Source organism: Ranitomeya variabilis, chromosome 2 (assembly GCF_051348905.1).
Source record: "Ranitomeya variabilis isolate aRanVar5 chromosome 2, aRanVar5.hap1, whole genome shotgun sequence".
Taxonomy (NCBI): Eukaryota; Metazoa; Chordata; class Amphibia; order Anura; family Dendrobatidae; genus Ranitomeya; species Ranitomeya variabilis.
The window spans coordinates 7587697-7610514 of record NC_135233.1 but is presented as its reverse complement, the minus strand read 5'-3'; the positions used below and the strand labels follow the sequence as shown (position 1 = coordinate 7610514).

Sequence of the window (22818 nt, the reverse complement as noted above, 5' to 3'; positions counted from 1 at the left end):
CTCTTGTGTGTGCTCTTGTGTGCTCTCCTTCTTTGGCTCTTGTGTGCTCTCCTTATTTGGCTCTTGTGTGCTCTCATTCTTTTTTGGCTCTTGTGTGCGCTCCTTCTTTGGCTCTTGTGTGCATTTCTTCTTTGGCTCTTGTGTGCTCTCTCTCTTTGGCTCTTGTGTGCGCTCCTTCTTTGGCTCTTGTGTGCGCTCCTTCTTTGGCTCTTGTGTGTGCTCTTGTGTGCTCTCCTTCTTTGGCTCTTGTGTGCGCTCCTTCTTCTTTGGCTCTTGCGTGTGCTCTTGTGTGCTCTCCTTCTTTGGCTCTTGTGTGCTCTCCTTCTTCTTTGGCTCTTGTGTGCTCTCCTTCTTTGGCTCTTGTGTGCAGTCCTTCTTTGGCTCTTCTTTGGTCTTGTGTGCTCTCCTTCTTTGGCTTTTGTGTGCTCTCATTCTTCTTTGGCTCTTGTGTGCCCTCCTTCTTTGGCTCTTGTGTGCACTTCTTCTTTGGCTCTTGTGCGCACTTCTTCTTTGGCTCTTGTGTGCTCTCCTTCTTTGGCTCTTGTGTGTGCTCCTTCTTCTTTGGCTCTTGTGTGTGCTCTTGTGTGCTCTCCTTCTTTGGCTCTTGTGTGCTCTTCTTCTTTGGCTCTTGCCTGCGCTCCTTCTTCTTTGGGTCTTCTTTGGCTCTTGCGTGCTCTCCTTATTTGGATCTTGTGTGCTCTCCTTTGGCTCTTGTGTGCGCTTCTCCTTCTTTGGCTCTTGTGTGCACTCCTTCTTTGGCTCTTGTGTGCTTCTTCTTTGGCTCTTGTGTGCTCCTTCTTCTTTGGCTCTTGTGTGCTCCTTCTTTGGCTCTTGTGTGCTCTCCTTATTTGGATCTTGTGTGCTCTCCTTATTTGGATCTTGTGTGCTCTCCTTCTTTGGCTCTTGTGTGCTCTCCTTCTTTGGCTCTTGTGTGCTCTCCTTTGTTGGCTCTTGTGTTCGCTCCTTCTTTGGCTCTTGTGTGCGCTCCATCTTCTTTAGCTCTTGTGTTCGCTCCTTCTTTGGCTCTTGTGTGCGCTCCTTCTTCTTTGGCTCTTGTGTGCTCTCCTTCTTGGCTCTTGTGTGCGCTCCTTCTTTGGCTCTTGTGTTCGCTCCTTCTTTGGCTCTTGTGTGTGCTCCTTCGTTGGCTCTTGTGTACGCTCCATCTTTAGCTCTTGTGTGCACTTCTTCTTTGGCTCTTGTGTGCTCGCCTTCTTTGGCTCTTGTGTGCGCTCCTTCTTTGGCTCTTGTGTGCGCTCCTTCTTCTTTGGCTCTTGTGTGTGCTCTTGTGTGCTCTCCTTCTTTGGCTCTTGTGTGCTCTCCTTCTTTGGCTCGTGTGCAGTCCTTCTTCTTTGGCTCTTGTGTGCTCTCCTTCTTTGGCTCTTGTGTGCGCTCCTTCTTTGGCTCTTGTGTGCGCTCCTTCTTCTTTGGCTCTTGTGTGTGCTCTTGTGTGCTCTCCTTCTTTGGCTCTTGTGTGCTCTCCTTCTTTGGCTCGTGTGCAGTCCTTCTTCTTTGGCTCTTGTGTGCTCTTCTTCTTTGGCTCTTGTGTGCGCTCCTTCTTCTTTGGCTCTTGTGTGTGCTCCTTCTTTGGCTCTTGTGTGCTTTCCTTCTTTGGCTCTTGTGTGCTCTCCTTCTTTGGCTCTTGTGTGCTCTCCTTTGGCTCTTGTGTGCTCTCCTCCTTTGGCTCTTGTGTGCTCTCCTTCTTTGGTTCTTGTGTGCTCTCCTTATTTGGATCTTGTGTGCTCTCCTTATTTGGATCTCGTGTGCGCTTCTCCTTCTTTGGCTCTTGTGTGCGCTTCTCCTTCTTTGGCTCTTGTGTGCGCTTCTCCTTCTTTGGCTCTTGTGTGTGCTTCTCCTTCTTTTGCTCTTGTGTGCGCTTCTCCTTCTTTGGCTCTTGTGTGCTCCTTCTTTGGCTCTTGTGTGCTCTCCTTGGTCTTTGGCTCTTGTGTGCTCTCCTTCTTTGGATCTTGTGTGCTCTCCTTCTTTGGATCTTGTGTGTTCTCCTTCTTTGGCTCTTGTGTGCGCTCCTTTTTTGGCTCTTGTGTGCTCTCCTTCTTCTTTGGCTCTTGTGTGCTCTCCTTCTTTGGCTCTTGTGTGCGCTCCTTCTTTGGCTCTTGTGTGCGCTTCTCCTTTTTTGTCTTTTGTGCACTCCTTCTTTGGCTCTTGTGTGCTCTCGTTCTTCTTTGGCTCTTGTATGCACTCCTTCTTTGGCTCTTGTGTGCACTCCTTCTTTGGCTCTTGTGTGCACTCCTTCTTTGGCTCTTGTGTGCACTCCTTCTTTGGCTCTTGTGTGCGCTCCTTCTTTGGGTCTTGTGTGCGCTCCTTCTTTGGCTCTTGTGTGCGCTCCTTCTTCTTTGGCTCTTGTGTGTGCTCTCCTTCTTTGGCTCTTGTGTGCACTCCTTCTTTGGCTCTTGTGTGCTCTCCTCCTTTGGCTCTTGTGTGCTCTCCTTGTTCTTTGGCTCTTGTGTGCTCTCCTTTGGCTCTTGTGTGCGCTCCTTCTTTGGCTCTTGTGTGCGCTCCTTCTTTGGCTCTTGTGTGCTCTCCTTCTTTGGCTCTTGTGTGCGCTCCTTCTTTGGCTCTTGTGTGCGCTCCTTCTTCTTTGGCTCTTGTGTGCTCTTCTTCTTTGGCTCTTGTGTGCTCTCCTTCTTCTTTAGCTTCTGTGTGCTCTCCTTCTTTGGCTCTTGTGTGCAGTCCTTCTTCTTTGGCTCTTGTGTGCTCTCCTTCTTTGGCTCTTGTGTGCTCTCATTCTTCTTTGGCTCTTGTGTGCGCTCCCTCTTTGGCTCTTGTGTGCACTTCTTCTTTGGCTCTTGTGTGCTCTCCTTCTTTGGCTCTTGTGTGCTCTCCTTTGGCTCTTGTGTGCTCTCCTTCTTTGGCTCTTGTGTGCTCTCCTTTGGCTCTTGTGTGCTCTCCTTATTTGGATCTTGTGTGCTCTCCTTTGGCTCTTGTGTGCACTCCTTCTTTGGCTCTTGTGTGCTTCTTCTTTGGCTCGTGTGTGCTCCTTCTTTGGCTCTTGTGTGCGCTCCTTCTTCTTTGGCTCTTGTGTGTGCTCCTTCTTTGGCTCTTGTGTGCTCTCCTTCTTTGGCTTTTGTGTGCTCTCCTTCTTCTTTGGCTCTTGTGTGCTCTCCTTATTTGGATCTTGTGTGCTCTCCTTATTTGGATCTTGTGTGCTCTCTTTCTTTGGCTCTTGTGTGCTCTTCTTCTTTGGCTCTTGTGTGCTCTCCTTCTTCTTTGGCTCTTGTGTGCTCTCCTTTGTTGGCTCTTGTGTGCGCTCCTTCTTTGGCTCTTGTGTGCGCTCCATCTTCTTTAGCTCTTGTGTTCGCTCCTTCGTTGGCTCTTGTGTGCGCTCCTTCTTTGGCACTTGTGTGCTCTCCTTCTTGGCTCTTGTGTGCGCTCCTTCTTCTTTGGCTCTTGTGTTCGCTCCTTCTTTGGCTCTTGTGTGTGCTCCTTCTTCATTGGCTCTTGTGTGCGCTCCATCTTTGGCTCTTGTGTGCACTTTTTCTTTGGCTCTTGTGTGCTCTCCTTCTTTGGCTCTTGTGTGCGCTCCTTCTTTGGCTCTTGGGTGCGCTCCTTCTTCTTTGGCTCTTGTGTGTGCTCTTGTGTGCTCTCCTTCTTTGGCTCTTGTGTGCTCTCCTTTGGCTCGTGTGCTCTCCTTCTTTGGCTCGTGTGCAGTCCTTCTTCTTTGGCTCTTGTGTGCTCTCCTTCTTTGGCTCTTGTGTGTGCTCCTTCTTTGGCTCTTGTGTGCTTTCCTTCTTCTTTGGCTCTTGTGTGCTTTCCTTCTTCTTTGGCTCTTGTGTGCTCTCCTTCTTTGGCTCTTGTGTGCGCTTCTCCTTACTTGGCTCTTGTGTGCGCTTCTCCTTCTTTGGCTCTTGTGTGCGCTTCTCCTTCTTTGGCTCTTGTGTGCGCTTCTCCTTCTTTGGCTCTTGTGTGCGCTTCTCCTTCTTTGGCTCTTGTGTGCACTCCTTCTTTGGCTCTTGTGTGCTCCTTCTTTGGCTCTTGTGTGCTCTCCTTGGTCTTTGGCTCTTGTGTGCTCTCCTTCTTTGGATCTTGTGTGCTCTCCTTCTTTGGCTCTTGTGTGCGCTCCTTCTTTGGCTCTTGTGTGCGCTCCTTCTTTGGCTCTTGTGTGCGCTTCTACTTTTTTGGCTTTTGTGCGCTCCTTCTTTGGCTCTTGTGTGCTCTCCTTCTTCTTTGGCTCTTGTGTGCACGCCTTCTTTGGCTTTTGTATGCACTCCTTCTTTGGCTCTTGTGTGCTCTCCTTCTTTGGATCTTGTGTGCTCTCCTTCTTTGGCTCTTGTGTGCGCTCCTTCTTTGGCTCTTGTGTGCGCTCCTTCTTTGGCTCTTGTGTGCGCTTCTACTTTTTTGGCTTTTGTGCGCTCCTTCTTTGGCTCTTGTGTGCTCTCCTTCTTCTTTGGCTCTTGTGTGCACGCCTTCTTTGGCTTTTGTATGCACTCCTTCTTTGGCTCTTGTGTGCACTCCTTCTTTGGCTCTTGTGTGCGCTCCTTCTTTGGCTCTTGTGTGCGCTCCTTCTTCTTTGGCTCTTGTGTGTGCTCTCCTTCTTTGGCTCTTGTGTGCACTCCTTCTTTGGCTCTTGTGTGCTCTCCTTCTTTGGCTCTTGTGTGCTCTCCTTGTTCTTTGGCTGTGTGCTCTCCTTTGGCTCTTGTGTGCGCTCCTTCTTTGGCTCGTGTGTGCTCCTTCTTCTTTGGCTCTTGCGTGCGCTGCTCCTTCTTCTTTGGCTCTTGCGTGTGCTTCTCCTTCTTTGGCTCGTGTGTGCTCCTTCTTCTTTGACTCTTGTGTGCGCTCCTTCTTTGGCTCTTGTGCGCTCCTTCTTCTTTGGCTCTTGTGTTGTGTCCTCCTGTCTCTCTACTATTGTCTCCTCGGTTTTCTTTTCCTTTTCTTTAGTTGGAGCTTAATAGTATCCTTTTAAGAAGTGTTTTAGGACAATCATGAGTCTAAATAGTTTGTCAATTCTTTAGGTCATTGATGCTGGATCTGTGCCAGTCCATACCAGCACAATCCACAGATCTAGCTCAAGTAGCCAAACCACCATATTGGAAGAAGACTTCGAATGTGACAGCTGGTGAGACACTTATTATTTCAGCAAGATCTCTTCACGATAAGGACAGCAGTGAGAACAGCGCAAGACAGAGTTCCATAAAGCTCTCCAGCATCCTTCAAAGTAAACATGGATAAACACAATGTTACCGCATGTGTGATATTTAGAGCAGAATCCACATCGCCTGTATCCTTGCCCACTGTCACACTCCCAGCATCGCTGTATGTATCCTATGATGCTACTGCTATCTGTCCTGCAAAGACCATTTGTTTCTTAAGCAGTCACTAGCGAAAATCCTGCCATGATTTTACCTTGGATAACAACCAGACATAGCGCAGTGCTGCCGGACAATTAGTCAATTGTTTTTTGTGTAATTGTTTTAAGTGTTTCAACTCCTTAATTCTTGTGAATACAATATCAAGCAGCAACTTCTACCCGACCCTCGGTTCTGCCCGCTGGCTTGTATCAGGGAGCAGGGGAAAACTAGTTGTCTTCAACTTCAGGGAGCAGGGGAAAACTAGTTGTCTTCAACTTCTTTAGTCTCATGCGGAGAACATAAAACCCCATTTGGAAGCTAATTGTCCAGACGAGAGGTGCGGTCTGTATGTCTCTGCTTTAACCCCTTAGCACAATATTACATATATGTACATGATTGCGTCTGGAGAGGAAACATTAACGAGCCGCAATCTATGTATAAGAGCTGAGCGCCAGCCGCAGTCATTAACCATGTAAACGCCGCTGTCAAGCTCTTTAAAAAAAATAATCAGTTTTGGTATTGCTGTGTGCATACAAGTGCGATCTATCAAAATATAAAATTAATCAACCCAATTGGTAAAGGATAGAAATATGAAACGCCACAATTGCTTTTTTTTTGTCACCACTCCAGAAAAAAATAACAACAAAGGCACATGAAAACGTTTCTTCCCCAAATTGGAATCAACAGGTCAACTTGTCACACGGAAATGAAGCCATCACCCCGCATATGCGATTGAAAGATAAAAATGTTACAAGTCTTGGAAAATGGGGACACAAACCCCCCAAAAGTTATTTTTAGATTTCTTAATTTTTTTCTTCTCCACTTCTATGAAAACAAAAAATCTACCAGTTTGGTATTACTGTAAAAGTCCTGACCTGGAGACTTTGGTAATGGAAGCCGTGACTGAAAACACCCCAAAAATGGCAGAATTGCACCTGCCTCACAATTTCACCACACTTGTAATTTTTCCGATACATTTAATGTTAAGTTTAGAATGTCGACATACATATTCTCCGCACTCCTGCCCCTTAATCTCCACACTCCTGCCCCATATTCTCCACACTCCTGCCCCATATTCTCCACACTCCTGCCCCTTATTCTTCACACTTCTCCCCTTTATTCTCCGCACTCCTGCCCCTTATTCTCCACACTCCTGCCCCATATTCTCCACACTCCTGCCCCTTATTCTTCACACTTCTCCCCTTTATTCTCCGCACTCCTGCCCCTTATTCTCCACATTCCTGCCCCTTATTCTCCACACTTCTCCCCTTTATCCTCCGCACTCCCGCCCCTTATCCTCCGCACTCCCGCCCCTTATCCTCCGCACTTCTGCCCTTCCATCGGCAGCTAGATATAGGCTTCTTGGCAGATCGTGACTGATGGCCGTCCCCGTTCTTGTCTCAACAGAGCTCGGAGATATCACGAGTTCTGTGTTTTCGCCTTTTGAGGTCTGACTGCAGGTTCTCACTGGATGGCCGAGGACCGAAAATGTCAATGTTTTCTTCACCGAGCCACTTAGTTGTCACTTTTACCTTGTGACCTGGTGTTCAACATGGGGAAAGAAGCATCATCACCACATTGTCCTGGATACTGGGAGTAGTTTTCTTGGAAAAGGATTAGATCCCGTTCTTTATTTTGTGGTTGTGATCTTAGATAAGTTGTGAGTGACCCCTCCATGGATGAGAAGCCCCCACACGAGTGGTCTCAGGAGGCTTTACTGCTGGTAGACATTGGACTCATGGCAGCGTCACCTTCTCTTCTCCGGACAACCATTCTTCCTGATGTCCCAAACAGCCTGAAGGGACTTCACCACCGTCATCTGTAGTCTGAACCCCGAACTGTTTGCAGAGTGTCAGTCTGTATTTGAGGTTTTTCTTGGAGAGAAGTGGCTTCTTTGTGGTCCTTCTTAACCTCCGGCCGCCTCTACAAGCTTACACTTAACTGTGTACAGATGCACTGACACCTGCCTGCTGCCGCTCCTGAGCAAGCTCTGCACTGGGGCTGAACCAAACTCTCAGAGAAGTTTTCTTTATGAGGTGATCCTGACACTTGCTAGACTTTCTTGGGTGTCCTGAATTCTTCTTTACAGCAACTGATCCTCACTTTGCTGCTTGCAAGATTGCCCCTAAATCAACCATTTAATGGATTATCAATAACGTCAATGTCCTGGCCTTTAAATCCCTTTTGAAACAAAGTAATGCTGACTGCCAGGTGATCTCCAGAGACCAGACTGCCATGCCCCATTATAAAGCAATCAGCCTGCGCTCATTCAATCACCATGATCGCAGCCGCCTTGTCCTCGCAAAATCTTTTTTTCCCGAACTAACGGGAAGATCACAGAAATGATTTAATCAGTCACTTTGTGGCAAAAATGAAAATCTGTGGAAATGTTTTTTTCCTTCTTGCGTCAATTTTCATAGGAAGGATTAGCATTAACTGAAGAGTAGTATGAAGAATTATCAGATGAACTGCAAAACTATTGTAAATTGCCCCTACAAAAACTGAAGCAGCAAACTTGATAAAAATCCACATTTTTGGCTGTGGCTGCGACTGCACCGATGTAAGCAGAACTCATGGCAACAACATCGGATGAAGCGATGCTGGAAGTGACAGCAGGGAGGAGCCCGGGCTCTTCTCTAGAGATCATGTAGGAGCTAGACTTGTAGTTTTCTAGATTTTAATAGTGAAATACCCCGATATTTTCTGTTAGAGATAATGGGGGTGGTTGTGATCACTGAGTGTCCAACTATCATAGGAAGAGAGTCCCAACACCCAGGAGAAAATTATATAGCAGGTACACAGTCAAAGAAATGGAACTGGCATCGCGCGCTGATACTGAGAAGCGGCGTCATGCACGTGCAGATACTGGGAACCGGCGTCATGCACGTGCCGATACTGGGAACCGGCGTCATGCACGTGCCGATCATGGGAGCTGGCATTGTGCAGTTGCCCATATTAGGAACTGTCATTCTGAGCATGGCGATACTGGCGACTGGCGTTTTATTGCACCTATACTGGGTGCTGGCATCCTGAGCGGACGTTGTACACACCCATACTGAGAACTGGCCTTGTGTTTGTGCCGATACTGGGAACTGTCATACTACGCTCGCCGATATTGGGAACTGGCGTCATAAACACACTGGTACTGGGAGCTGACATCGTGTGTGTGCCGACACTAGGAGCAGGCATTGTGCGCGACCATACCTGAAACTGGCATTGTGCTCGCGCCCATACCTGAAACTGGCGTTGTGGATGCCCCATGCTCGGAACTATCATCCTGAGCGCTCCGATAATGGGAACTGGCATCAGGTTTGTTCCGATACTGGGAGTTGGCGTCTTACAACCAACACTGGGAGCTGGCGTCGTGCGAGCCCATACTGGGAGCGAGTGCCATCTACGCGTTGATACTGGGAACAAGGATATAACAATGCGGGAAATGTAACAATTCTGTCTGTTAACAGAAGTCGCCAAACTGAAGTGTCATTATGTGCCAGGAGGATCCATGATGTCTGATGACGCTGACCCTGAGAATAACTCCACCAGGAGAAGGTCACAGTCCTTCAGCTCAGGTGAGATATAGAAACTTTCCACCTCCCGAGATCACTAATTTCACAACCTCCCCAGCAGTGACGCCACAGATTACCCGGCCTCTCCAGCACTGGAAATTGGCGGTGACGTCACCGATTTCCCAGACTCTCCAGCACTGGAGATCGGCGGCGACGTCACCGATTTCCCAGCGTCTCCAGCACTGGAAATGGGTGGCGACGACACATTTTCCCGGCCTCCATCTCGGTGATTTGTGCATCCTTCGCCTGCTGCTCACAGAACTTTCTTTCTTGCAGTGCTGTATCAGAAGGTGACGGCCACTTTAGACACTGAAGATCCCTCAAGCTTCTCGGTGACCCTATTCATCGGGGACCGTCTGCCCCCACGTGGCCGCTCTCACTCTTTTGCCGCCCCGCCGTTGGACTCGCTCCACAGGAAAACAACAGACCTGAAGTCATGGAATAAATCTGTGCTCAGCAAGTTATTTTCTAACAAAGAATAACGGGGAAATCGCCAGGAATCCTGGGAGATGTGGTCATAACTGGTGCAGAACTGTAAGCCGGCCAGGAGAGGATTATGGGCGATGAATTGTGGCGTCACCCTGGTGGGAACAATTATAGGCCTGAGCTGCGACATCCTTGGCTCCTCGTCCTGTAGAGGTGGTCAGGGAACATTTGCCATGTATGATGGAGGTGCAGGCTCCCTGCCGTCCTTGTGCCCGTTAGTCTCTGCCGTGTGCACACGAGCCCTGCGCCGAGCTGGGGGCGTCTGCAGGAGAAAGCGCAATGTCCCAGCCAAGAACCCCACGGGGAGAGGGGAAGAACTGTGAGCTGGAGCGGCCGGCAAAGCCTCTCCTTACAGTACAGCAGAATAGTGAGCGCAGCTCTGGAGTATAATACAGGATGTAACTCAGGATCAGAAATGTAATGTATGTACACAGTGACTGCACCAGCAGAATAGTGAGTGCAGCTCTGGGGTATAATACAGGATGTAACTCAGGATCAGTAATGTAATGTATGTACACAGTGACTGCACCTGCAGAATAGTGAGTGCAGCTCTGGAGTATAATACAGGATGTAACTCAGGATCAGTAATGTAATGTATGTACACAGTGACTGCACCAGCAGAATAGTGAGTGCAGCTCTGGAGTATAATACAGGAGGTAACTCAGGATCAGTAATGTAATGTATGTACACAGTGACTGCACCAGCAGAATAGTGAGTGCAGCTCTGGAGTATAATACAGGATGTAATTCAGGATCAGTAATGTAATGTATGCACACAGTGACTGTACCAGCAGAATAGTGAGTGCAGCTATGGGGTATAATACAGGATGTAACTCAGGATCAGTAATGTAATGTATGTACACAGTGACTGCACCAGCAGAATAGTGAGTGCAGCTCTGGAGTATAATCCAGGATGTAACTCAGGATCAGTAATGTAATGTATGTACACAGTGACTGCACCAGCAGAATCGTGAGCGCAGCTCTGGAGCATAATACAGGATGTAACTCAGGATCAGTAATGTATGTACACAGTGACTGCACCAGCAGAATCGTGAGCGCAGCTCTGGAGCATAATACAGGATGTAACTCAGGATCAGTAATGTATGTACACAGTGACTGCACCAGCAGAATAGTGAGTGCAGCTCTGGAGCATAATACAGGATGTAACTCAGGATCAGTAATGTATGTACACAGTGACTGCACCAGCAGAATAGTGAGTGCAGCTCTGGAGCATAATACAGGATGTAACTCAGGATGAGTAATGTATGTACACAGTGACTGCACCAGCAGAATAGTGAGTGCAGCTCTGGGGTATAAAACAGGATGTAACTCAGGATCAGTAATGTAGTGTATGTACACAGTGACTGCACCAGCAGAATAGTGAGCGCAGCTCTGGAGTATAATACAGGATGTAACTCAGGATCAGTAATGTAATGTATGTACACAGTGACTGCACCAGCAGAATAGTGAGTGCAGCTCTGGAGTATAATACAGGATGTAACTCAGGATCAGTAATGTAATGTATGTACACGGTGAATGCACCAGCGGAATAGTGAGTGCAGCTCTGGGGTATAATACAGGATGTAACTCAGGATCAGTAATGTAATGTACGTACACAGTGACTGCACCAGCAGAATAGTGAGTGCAGCTCTGGGGTATAATACAGGGTGTAACTCAGGATCAGTAATGTAATGTATGTACACAGTGACTTTACCAGCAGAATAGTGAGTGCAGCTCTGGGGTATAAAACAGGATGTAACTCAGGATCAGTAATGTATGTACACAGTGACTGCACCAGCAGAATAGTGAGTGCAGCTCTGGAGTATAATACAGGATGTAACTCAGGATCAGTAATGTAATGTACGTACACAGTGACTGCACCAGCAGAATAGTGAGTGCAGCTCTGGGGTATAATTCAGGGTGTAACTCAGGATCAGTAATGTAATGTATGTACACAGTGACTTTACCAGCAGAATAGTGAGTGCAGCTCTGGGGTATAAAACAGGATGTAACTCAGGATCAGTAATGTATGTACACAGTGACTGCACCAGCAGAATAGTGAGTGCAGCTCTGGAGTATAATACAGGATATGTAATCGAGTGCAATAGTAAGTTGGAGCATGATGCTGAGATCGTCTTCCCTTAGATACTGTAGTTACCCTCCATACATTGTATTTGTGGTTAGGTGGGATGTATTAAAAACGCCGTGGTGCTTTGTTCTTTACATTATATCAATCATCTGTCTGTTCTACTGTCCTATGTACATCAGAGACTGCCCCCAGCATCCCCTGAACTAAGTGACCCCAACCTCCTGCACCGAGTGACCTTTGTCTTTTCTATTACATTTTCTGAGTTTTATAATGTTAATAAAGTAATTGAGACGCCGTTCGGCCCCTGTGGTCTCTGCCGTTCGGCCCCTGTGGTCTCTGCCGTTCGGCCCCTGTGGTCCCTGCCGTTCGGCCCCTGTGGTCTCTGCCGTTCGGCCCCTGTGGTCTCTGCCGTTCGGCCCCTGTGGTCTCTGCCGTTCGGCCCCTGTGGTCCCTGCCGTTCGTCCCCTGTGGTCTCTGCCGTTCGGCCCCTGTGGTCTCTGCCGTTCGGCCCCTGTGGTCTCTGCCGTTCGGCCCCTGTGGTCCCTGCCGTTCGTCCCCTGTGGTCTCTGCCGTTCGGCCCCTGTGGTCTCTGCCGTTCGGCCCCTGTGGTCTCTGCCGTTCGGCCCCTGTGGTCCCTGCCGTTCGGCCCAATTATCAGATGACACTGGTGCAGACCAAGATGGGACAGGAGAGTAGAATCCTACACAACGGCTCCAATCAGTACAGTGATGTCTCCAGATGGGCAGCGAAGAAGACCAAGAGGTAGAGAAGGGCTCTACAGACAAACCGCCAGCGCCCTCTAGCTGCAGCTTATGTGTGGTGCAAGACCTCCACTAAATCCATCAGAGCCGGGCTGCAGTGCCAGACACGGCCACAGACAGATGAGGCGCTGTCAAGGAAGACCAAACCTTTTTTTTTTTTGGAAGTGCATTTGAACAGCAAGGTGGATTGCTGTTGAGGGGAAATAGAGAAAAAAAATAAAAATCTATAAATCTTCAGCATAGCGAGTGTGAGCGAGCTGAGTGTGACCTGAGCGTAAGTGTGAACGGCGGTAAGTGTGTGACTTGTGATTCAGTGACTTTGGAATCGGAGTTTCCAAGGGAGGAATTGCTGTCTGTTTTTTATTAATACTTTGTATTTATTTTTATTTAACGCTTCTGTCTGGTGCAATCCCCATTAGGAAATGTGCTCCACAATTGTTAATGCCATCCAGTGCACATCTTGCCACATGTATGCAGTCCTTGACCAGCCGGTCGAGGGTGCATACTGCTGTGCGAGATGTGAGCACATTGTGCATTTGGAAACCCAGATTCTGGATCTAAATGTGCAGCTGGCAACACTGAGATCCATAGACAATATGGAGAGGAGTCTTCTGCTCACAGAGCAGACGCTCAATGGGATAGATGAGGAGGGGGATGGTAGGATGGAGCTGCAGGACAGTGTGACAGTTAGCTGGGTGACAGATAGAAGGCGGGGTAGAGGGAAGAGTGTCAGGGAGGCTAGTCCTGATCTGGCACACCCCAATAAGTTTGCTAAGTTGGCAGATGAGGGGGGTGCCCGTACAGGGGTAGCACTGCTGCAGCCAGGCATGTCCTCTGAAAGCCAGAGGAGTGACTGCTCCAGTAAGGGGGGAAATAGGAGAGCAGGGCAGGCCAGACAGGTGCTGGTAGTGGGGGACTCAATTATTAGGGGAACAGATAGGGCAATCTGTCACAAAGACAGGGATCGTCGGACGGTGTGCTGCCTACCTGGCGCTCGAGTCCGGCACATCGCTGATCGGGTGGACAGATTACTGGGAGGGGCTGGTGAGGACCCAGCGGTCATGGTGCACATTGGCACAAATGACAAAGTTAGAGGTAGGTGGAAGGTCCTTAAAGATGATTTCAGGGAATTAGGCTGCAAGCTGAAAGCAAGGACCTCCAACGTGGTATTTTCTGAAATACTGCCTGTACCACGTGCCACGCCAGAGAGGCAACGGGAGATTAGGGAGGTTAATAAGTGGCTCAAGAATTGGTGTAGGAAGGAGGGGTTTGGGTTCCTGCAGAACTGGGCCGACTTCTCAGTTGGCTACAGGCTCTACGCTAGGGACGGGCTGCACCTCAATGGGGAAGGGGCAGCTGTGCTGGGGGAGAAAATGGCTAGAAGGTTGGAGGAGTGTTTAAACTAGGGATTGGGGGGGGAGGGTATTCATTTTATAGGAGGGGAAGATAGTGCAGATAGAGACCTGGGCACAAATAAGGAAGTTGGGGGTGGCAGTGGCATGGGGGGTGGGGTTAGAACAGTTAATAATTTAAGAAAGAATAGAGGTACAGAGAGGAACATCAAGTGCATGTATACTAATGCCAGAAGCCTCGCCAACAACATGGACGAATTAGAACTAATGTTGTTGGAGCATAATTATGACATGGTGGGGATATCTGAGACGTGGCTGGATGAGAGCCATGACTGGACTGTTAACTTGCAGGGCTATAGTCTGTTCAGAAATGACCGTACAGATAAGCGAGGGGGTGGGGTGTGTCTGTATGTAAAATCGACCTTAAAACCCATCCTGCATGATAATATAGGTGAATCTAATGAAAATGTAGAGTCCCTGTGGGTGGAGATAAGGGGAGGGGGAAAAAATAATAAATTACTGATAGGGGTTTGTTATAAATCTCCAAAAATAATGGAAGCAATGGAGAATATCCTCGTAAAGCAAATAGATGAAGCTGCGACTCAAGGAGAAGTCATTATTATGGGGGACTTCAACTACCCTGAAATAGACTGGGGAACAGAAACCTGCAGTTCCAGCACAGGTAATCGGTTTTTGACAATTTTGGATTGAGAGCTGGCTCAGGGATAGGAAACAAAGGGTAGTTATTAATGGAGCACATTTGGACTGGGTCACGGTTAGTAGTGGGGTACCACAGGGGTCAGTATTGGGCCCTCTTCTTTTTAACATATTTATTAATGACCTTGTAGGGGTCATTCAGAGTAGAATTTCAATATTTGCAGATGACACTAAACTCTGCAGGGTAATCAATACAGAGGAGGACAATTTTATATTACAGGCTGATTTGTTTAAACTAGAAGCTTGGGCTGATAAATGGCAAATGAGCTTTAATGGGGATAAATGTAAGGTCATGCACTTGGGTAGAAGTAATAAGATGTATAACTATGTGCTTAATTCTAAAACTCTGGGCAAAACTGTCAATGAAAAAGACCTGGGTGTATGGGTGGATGACAAACTCATATTCAGTGGCCAGTGTCAGGCAGCTGCTACAAAGGCAAATAAAATAATGGGATGCATTAAAAGAGGCATAGATGCTCATGAGGAGAACATAATTCTACCTCTATACAAGTCACTAGTGCGACCACACTTAGAATACTGTGCACAGTTCTGGTCTCCGGTGTATAAGAAAGACATAGCTGAACTAGAGCGGGTGCAGAGAAGAGCGACCAAGGTTATTAGAGGACTGAGGGGTCTGCAATACCAAGATAGGTTATTACACTTGGGGCTATTTAGTTTGGAAAAACGAAGACTAAGGGGTGATCTTATATTAATGTATAAATATATGAGGGGACAGTACAAAGACCTTTCTGATGATCTTTTTAATCATAGACCGGTGACAGGGACAAGGGGGCATCCTCTACGTCTGGAGGAAAGAAGGTTTAAGCATAATAACAGACGCGGATTCTTTACTGTAAGAGCAGTGAGACTATGGAACTCTCTGCCGTATGATGTTGTAATGAGTAGTGTTGAGCATTCCGATGCTGCAAGTATCGGGTATCGGCCGATACTTGCTGTATCGGAATTTCCGATACCGAGATCCGATATTTTTGTGATATCGGGTATCGGTATCGAAACAACATTAATGTAAAAATGTGTAAAAGAAAGAATTAAAATAAAAAATATCGCTATACTCACCTGTCCGACGCAGCCTGGACCTCAGCGAAGGAACCGGCAGCGTTGTTTGTTTAAAATTCGCGCTTTTACTTGGTTACGTGAATTCCCGGCTTGTGATTGGTCAGGGCGGCCATGTTGCCGGGACGCGGACCAATCACAGCAAGCCGTGACGAAATTACGTCACGGCTTGCTGTGATTGGTCCGCGTCCCGGCAACATGGACGCCATTAACCAATCACAAGCCATGACGTCACGGGAGGCTGGACACGCGCGTTTTTTAAAAAGTGCGCAAGTCCAGCCTCCCGTGACGTCACGGCTTGTGATTGGTTAATGGCGGCCATGTTGCCGGGACGCGGACCAATCACAGCAAGCCGTGACGTAATTTCGTCACGGCTTGCTGTGATTGGTCCGCGTCCCGGCAACATGGCCGCCCTGACCAATCACAAGCCGGGAATTCACGTAACCAAGTAAAAGCGCGAATTTTAAACAAACAACGCTGCCGGTTCCCTCGCTGAGGTCCCGGCTGCGTCGGACAGGTGAGTATAGCGATATTTTTTATTTTAATTCTTTCTTTTACACATTTATATGGTTCCCAGGGCCTGAAGGAGAGTTTCCTCTCCTTCAGACCCTGGGAACCATCAGGGATACCGTCCGATACTTGAGTCCCATTGACTTGTATTGGTATCGGGTATCGGTATCGGATTGGATCCGATACTTTGCCGGTATCGGCCGATACTTTCCGATACCGATACTTTCAAGTATCGGACGGTATCGCTCAACACTAGTAATGAGTGATTCATTACTTAAATTTAAGAGGGGACTGGATGCCTTCCTGGAAAAGTATAATATTACAGGGTATATACACTAGATTCCTGGATAGGGCGTTGATCCAGGGAACTAGTCTGATTGCCGTATGTGGAGTCGGGAAGGAATTTTTTTCCCCAAGGTGGAGCTTACTCTTTGCCACATGGTTTTTTTTTGCCTTCCTCTGGATCAACATGTTAGGGCATGTTAGGTTAGGCTATGGGGTGAACTAGATGGACTTAAAGTCTTCCTTCAACCTTAATAACTATGTAACTATGTAACAGATCGAACACTCGCCCCCCTTCGCAGTTGTGACCCTCACACCCCCCCTTCACAGTAGGGGCTCTCGCACACACCCCCTTCACAGTTGTGATCCTCACACCCCCCCTTCACAGTAGTGACCCTCACACCCCCCTTCACAGTTGTGACCCTCACACACACCTCTCACAGTTGTGACCCTCACACCCCCCCTTCACATATGTGACCCTCACAACCCCCCCTTCACAGTAGGGACTCGCACCCCCCCTTCACAGTAGTGACCCTCACACCCCCCCTTCACAGTAATGACCCTCACACCCTTCACAGTTGTGACCCTCACACACACCTTTCACAGTTGTGACCCTCACACCCCCCCTTCATAGTTGTGACCCTCACACCCTTCCTTCACAGATGTGACCCTCACATTCCCCCTTCACAGTTGGGACCCTCACACACACACCTTTTACAGTTGTGACCATCACACCCGCCTTCATAGTTGTGACTCTCACACCCTCCCTTCCCAGTTGTGACCCTGACACCCCCCCTTCACAGTTGGGACTCACACACCCCCCCCCCTTCACAGTTGGTACCCTCGCACACCCGTCACAAATCACAGGGAGGATAACTTTATCATCCCCACCACTCACATCAACATGTCATGAACCGGGGTTGTTTGGTTGCCCCTGGTTCTTTGTGAAGGGGATTTATCTATATCCCACTTCCCAGTTCCAGCTCTCAGGCGCCCCCTTACCCTCAGGTCAGACATGGTACCGCACCTAGTGTAATTAATCGTTAGAAAGGCTGCCTGCTATGTACTGGCTAATGGGCACGCTGCAGAGAGGGCGATATAACTACTCCCACTCAGGCGGAAACAATAATTATCAACGCCGTCCGACGCTACCCGGTTTCCCAACGCACATGACACATCTGCTGCCACCAGCTCAGATTTCTTATAAATAACGGGTCCAGAGCCAACCCAAATTAGTAGCGTAATTCACTTCAGAGGACGTGACAGTACGTTATAGAACAAGGAGAGACATAATTTTATATTTTACTCCAAAAAAGGTAGGCAGTGTTTACAAAAGGGTAAAAGGATATTATAAAAGAAGACCATTATCGCATGTACAGTACAATTACAAATAAAAAGGGATTAACAGAAGAAAATCGACTTACGGTTCTTTCATATCATGGCTTACCATGTGCTGCTTGGGAAGGGCATATATCCCGGTGCATGACAGATCGGACTCGCAGTTCGTTCCTTGGACAAAAGACTAGTGAAGACTGATGTCTCACTCACTAATCTCCGTGCTCAAACCAAAGGTACTCCCCCTGTGGTGACCTCACTCAGAGGCTGAATACTCCACTTTCTTAACATTATGAAAAGCCATTTTTACACATATTTTGGCATATGAACCTCGTAGCAGAAAGACAAAGTTATCACTATGCTCAGCACGTCCTGAAGGTTAATTTAAGTGAAAACTCGTTTTGGCTGGGAGCCCCAGATAAGCAGTAATGCCTTTCTCACTTTCGGCTAAGCGCTGGGCTCCCAACCCCACCCGTTAGGAGCCCTGGCCCTGCGGTTTCTGGGGATAAAAACAGCCTATTTCTGTGACTATCCTGTTTTGATATATTTTGTCTTAAAGGACAACTGAAGCTACACAAAGGAATTGCAATGCTTTGCTAATCTTTACTTTTGGCTTCACAGTTGCAAACTAAGACATTCCTGAGGTAGGTGGAAACAAGTGGCTTAGAATTTCACTGTGCTGCAGGCAGAGGAAAGAAGGGGTCAGATCTGCAGCGTGTGTCTGTCCTCACCTCTTGGATGTAGCAGAGCCCAGTGTGTGTGATAATTGACAAATACCTCATGTTCCTGATAACCCCCCTTCACAGTTGGGACCCTTACACACACCCCCTTCACAGTTGGGACCCTCACACACCCCCCTTCACAGTTGGGACTCATGCACACACACTCCTCCTTCACAGATGGGACCAACCCTCACACACCCCCTTTACAGTTGCGACCCTCACACTCCCCTTCACAGTTGGAACCCTCACACACCCCCTTCAGTTGGGACCCTCACAACTCTCCCCTTCACAGTTGTGACCCTCACACCTCCCACCTTCACAGTTGTGATCCTCACACAAACCCCTTCAAAGTTGGGACCATCACAAGCCCCCCTTCACAGTTGGGACCCTCACCAGCTCCCCCCTTTCACAATTAGGACCCTCACACACCCCCTTCACAGTTGGGACCCTCACACCCCCCCTTCACAGTTGGGACTCACACATACCCCTCCTTCACAGTTGGGACTCACACACACCCCTCCTTCACAGTTGGGACCCTCACACACCCTTCTTCACAGTTGGGACCCTCACACCCCCCCTGCACAGTTGGAACCCTCACACCTCCCCCCCTTCACAGTTGTGATCCTCACACAACCCTGAGGATAATGTATAATATAAGTTTTAATTTCTCTTGCCAGCCCATGCTGTGGGCTGAAACCCCCCTTCCCTCTGTGTTTCTGAGATGTGTATGTGTAGAAGAGGTTTTATTGCTCTGGCTGTAAATTCCAGGCTCTGGGCAACTTACTCGTCCTCCTCCCATCTGTACCAGCTAGAACTGGTATAGAAGTTCTCCAAAATCCATGAGGGTCTTTGCTCTAATATAAGATTCTGGGCCACTGACTTGGGCTAGGAAAATAATAAATACATATTGCTAACGTCCATCGGCAGATCTATCAGCCACTGTAAGCATGAGAATCTAGTTCCAACAGGGACAGAGTACAGATTTCTCCGGAATCGGGCGTCCCAACGAGCCCGAATTTAGTACCAATAGAAAGCCAATGGTAAAAGATGAATGAGGGGTGTGCTGGGATTCTGACATGTTCTGGAGAGGAGATACGAGCCTTATACAAATTTGTGTTAAATTTGGTAAGTCTGAGGAGAGAGGAGGGTCTGGGTAAACCAGCCCTGTTAGTGATGTCACAGGGCTGCAGTTTATAAGTTTCTGCCAGGCACACAGCAGTTAGCCTTACCAGAGCTCTGACTGCCAGACCTGATGCATTGGGACATTTGGGAGCTCAGTCCAGTAGCCTGGTTCTGCCGAAAAATGATCTGAACACATACAAGTGTTGATTTCTCATTTAACCCCTGTTATTTTATAATTACTGTTGTACATAGTTCCAATTGTCTCTTATTGTAACATCCTTATAATATTTTTTATAAACACTGCCTTTTTCTTTCGGAGTAAAATATCTAAATTACTAGTTCGTTCTTCATGCTCTAAAACATACCCCAAGTCTTCTGAAGGGAATTACGCTACTGTTTTGGGTTAGCTTCGGACCCGTTTAATCGAAGCTGGTGGCAGCATAACTTGTTCAGTGTATTTGGGAGTCGTCGTAGCGACGGCGGCATTGATAATTATTGTTCCTGCCTGAGTGGGAGCAGTTATATCGCCCTCGCCGCAGCGTGCCCAATAGCCAGTACAAAGCAGGCAGCCTTTCTGGCGTCTAATTATCCTAGGTGCAGTACCTAGACTGACCTGAGGGTAAGGGGGGCGCCAGAGAGCTCCAAGTTCTCAAGTGGAACTGTAAAACGGGATATACATAAATCCCTGCAGTTTGTGGTATATTGTAGAGCAGTGGGATAACTAAAATAAGCCCCTGCTGTAAAGCGATAGGTCAATAACCTTGGGTGTGTTTCCATCACATTGCAAGCAGTGGAGGGATAACTAAGATAAGCCCCCTGCACATGTGATAGCCGTCTGTTCACGGTGTGAATCGTGACAAATTGGTGGCAGCACGGTGGGATCTTAGAGCATTAGTGATCTGGTTTCAGCAATCATTCCTCTCACTAAAAACTTGCAAAGTTCTTGCGAGGACTCTGCGCAAATAAGTTTGAAGAATGAACTCAGTGTTTATTAGTCCTGAGACAATTGTGTGTATGGGTAATTATCCCCTATTGTAACTCTCTACTAATCGGCCTCCCTCTTACCAAACTCTCCCCGCTCCAATCTGTCCTGAATGCTGCTGCCAGGATCATATTCCTCACCAACCGTTACACCGATACCTCTACCTTGTGGCAGTCATTACACTGGCTACCCATCCACTCCAGAATCCAGTACAAAACTACTACCCTCATCCACAAAGCACTCCATGGCTCAGCACCACCCTACATCTCCTCTCTGGTCTCAGTCTACCACCCTACCCGTGCCCTCCGCTCCGCTAATGACCTCAGGTTAGCATCCTCAATAATCAGAACCTCCCACTCCTGTCTCCAAGACTTTACACGTGCTACGCCGATTCTTTGGAATGCACTACCTAGGTTAATACGATTAATCCCCAATCCCCCCAGTTTTAAGCGTGCTCTAAAAACTCATTTGTTCAGACTGGCCTACCACCTCAACGCATTAAACTATCCCTGTGTGGCCTATTTAAAAAAAAAAACAAAAAAAACAATTAGGTTCCTCCATCATGTTCTCATACACTTTATGCAGTTAATAGCACTCTGTGTCTGTACTGCTACATATTTAGGCAGTTAACTGGTTCATGCAACTTTACATGAACACCCGTGCCTTACACTATGGCTGGTCCAAATAACTAAAGCAATTGTTACCATCCACCTCTCGTGTCTCCCCTTTTCCTCATAGTTTGTATGAGTAATATTATTACTGCCCTTCTCTTTGTCTTTCTGTCCTATCTTTTATTTGGCAACTATGGCTGCAATGGGAGAAGAGTGGTATAAGCAGCTTAAGAAAGACACTCTTATTACCCTGTGCGGGGTGTGGCGGATCGATGCCACGAACAAAAACAAAGGCCAACTGGTCGCGGCTCTGGTGCAACGGGAAACCGGCCACAGCCCAGTGGGTGCAGAACCCGGCCCAAGCGGAGGGGGTGCTGCAATAGATGTCCAACCACTGAATGCCGGCCCTACTAGCAATCAGGGCGAATTGGACCACGTGCTGGCGGCCTTGGAAGAATTCCCCACTGACGACCATGATGGACGTCGGCAGCTGATTCAGCAATACCAGCAGGAGGCCCAGGCCCAACGAGCTGAGTGCCAAGCCCAGCGAGAATATGAACTGGAGATGCTTCAGCAGGGTATGATGCCCTCCACCGCCCGGAGCCGTGAGCCCAACAGCGCTCAGATACCGAAGCCCCGGCCCGATCACTTTCCTGTTATGGAAAAGGACGGGGACTTGGACACTTTTCTGCGGGCCTTTGAGAAAGCCTGCAGACAGTACCAGCTGCCTATAGACGAATGGGCATGATACCTGACAACAGGGCTGAGAGGCAAAGCTCTGGAGGCGTTTGCTGCCCTCCCTCAAGAACAAGATGGTGACTATGTGTCACAGGAAGCCTAGGTAGGCAAGAGCTAATAACCCAGGCCCCTGCGATCTCCCTCAACTCTGGAAAACCCTGACTGACCCTCTCCCAGAGTTTACACTGATGGTGTGCATGTCTGGGCCTCCACCCTCACCCTGTCTCCTGTTTCAACCCTAGGCTGAAACCTCCACCCACCACCCAGTGACGAGACCACACACCAATACCCACAGTTAGCACAGACAAGGATAACAGAAAATATGCACCACGCCGCAGTCACACAGGAATACACTATAAGTGCACAGGGCAAAACAAATACAAATAAAGGAAGGAGAAAATATAACAAAGGGAAATACACCACCAGATACGATTCTCCAACTCCTAGACCACCACTCCAGACCGAGATAACCAAGCACAAAGCAGAAGCTATAATCGGCGACGCCCAATGTTCAGAAGAACTATTTAAAGGCAGTGGGCGTGACCCAGCTTCCAATCCGAGCACCAGCTAAATTAACCCCGGACCAGCTAGATAAAAACTAGCCGACGCCACTGAGCGCATAGTGGACAAAAGCGGAATTACGGCTGTCTGTCGAACGCCCTAGTATGAACAGCGTCCGACATGACAGTACCCCGCCTTCTACGAGGGACCCCAGGGCCCTCACGACTTATAGGACCCGGTTTGTCCAGATGGCGGCGGTGAAACATACTGACCAGCCGATCCGCATGAATGTCCGAGGCTGGGACCCAAGACTTCTCTTCAGGCCCATAACCACGCCAGTGTACCAAGTACTGTAAAGTGCGGCGCACCACACGAGAGTCAACCACCTTGGAGACTTCAAATTCCAAATTACCATCCACCAAGACTGGAGGTGGCATCGGCACCGCGTCCATGGAACTCACCACCTTCTTTAAAAGAGATCTGTGGAACACGTTGCGTATCTTATACACCGTAGGAAGCTCCAATCGGTACGCTACTGGGTTAATGACGGTGGTGACCCTAAATGGACCAATAAACCTAGGACCCAATTTAAGGGATGGTATTTTGAGTCTTATGTTTTTTGTGGATAACCACACCCAGTCATCCACACTCAGGTCCGGACCTGGCAC

The 22818-nt window shown here is 48.2% G+C and overlaps 1 protein-coding gene across 4 annotated transcripts in view; it reads left to right on the top strand.

Annotated features, from left to right (window-relative positions):
- Nucleotides 1–11736, top strand: part of LOC143804151 (uncharacterized) — a 142480-nt gene extending 130744 nt beyond the window's left edge. For 3 of the 4 annotated variants that reach the window (XM_077281949.1, XM_077281947.1, XM_077281946.1), the window contains 3 exons: nucleotides 4968–5170; nucleotides 8765–8872; nucleotides 9146–11736. In XM_077281949.1, coding sequence (XP_077138064.1) covers nucleotides 4968–5170; nucleotides 8765–8872; nucleotides 9146–9351 — 517 coding nt within the window. In that variant the 3' untranslated portion in view covers nucleotides 9352–11736. The remainder of the gene's footprint in view (nucleotides 1–4967; nucleotides 5171–8764; nucleotides 8873–9145) is intronic. The other variant, XM_077281948.1, reaches the window with a different exon arrangement.
- The last annotated feature ends 11082 nt before the right edge of the window (nucleotides 11737–22818 follow it).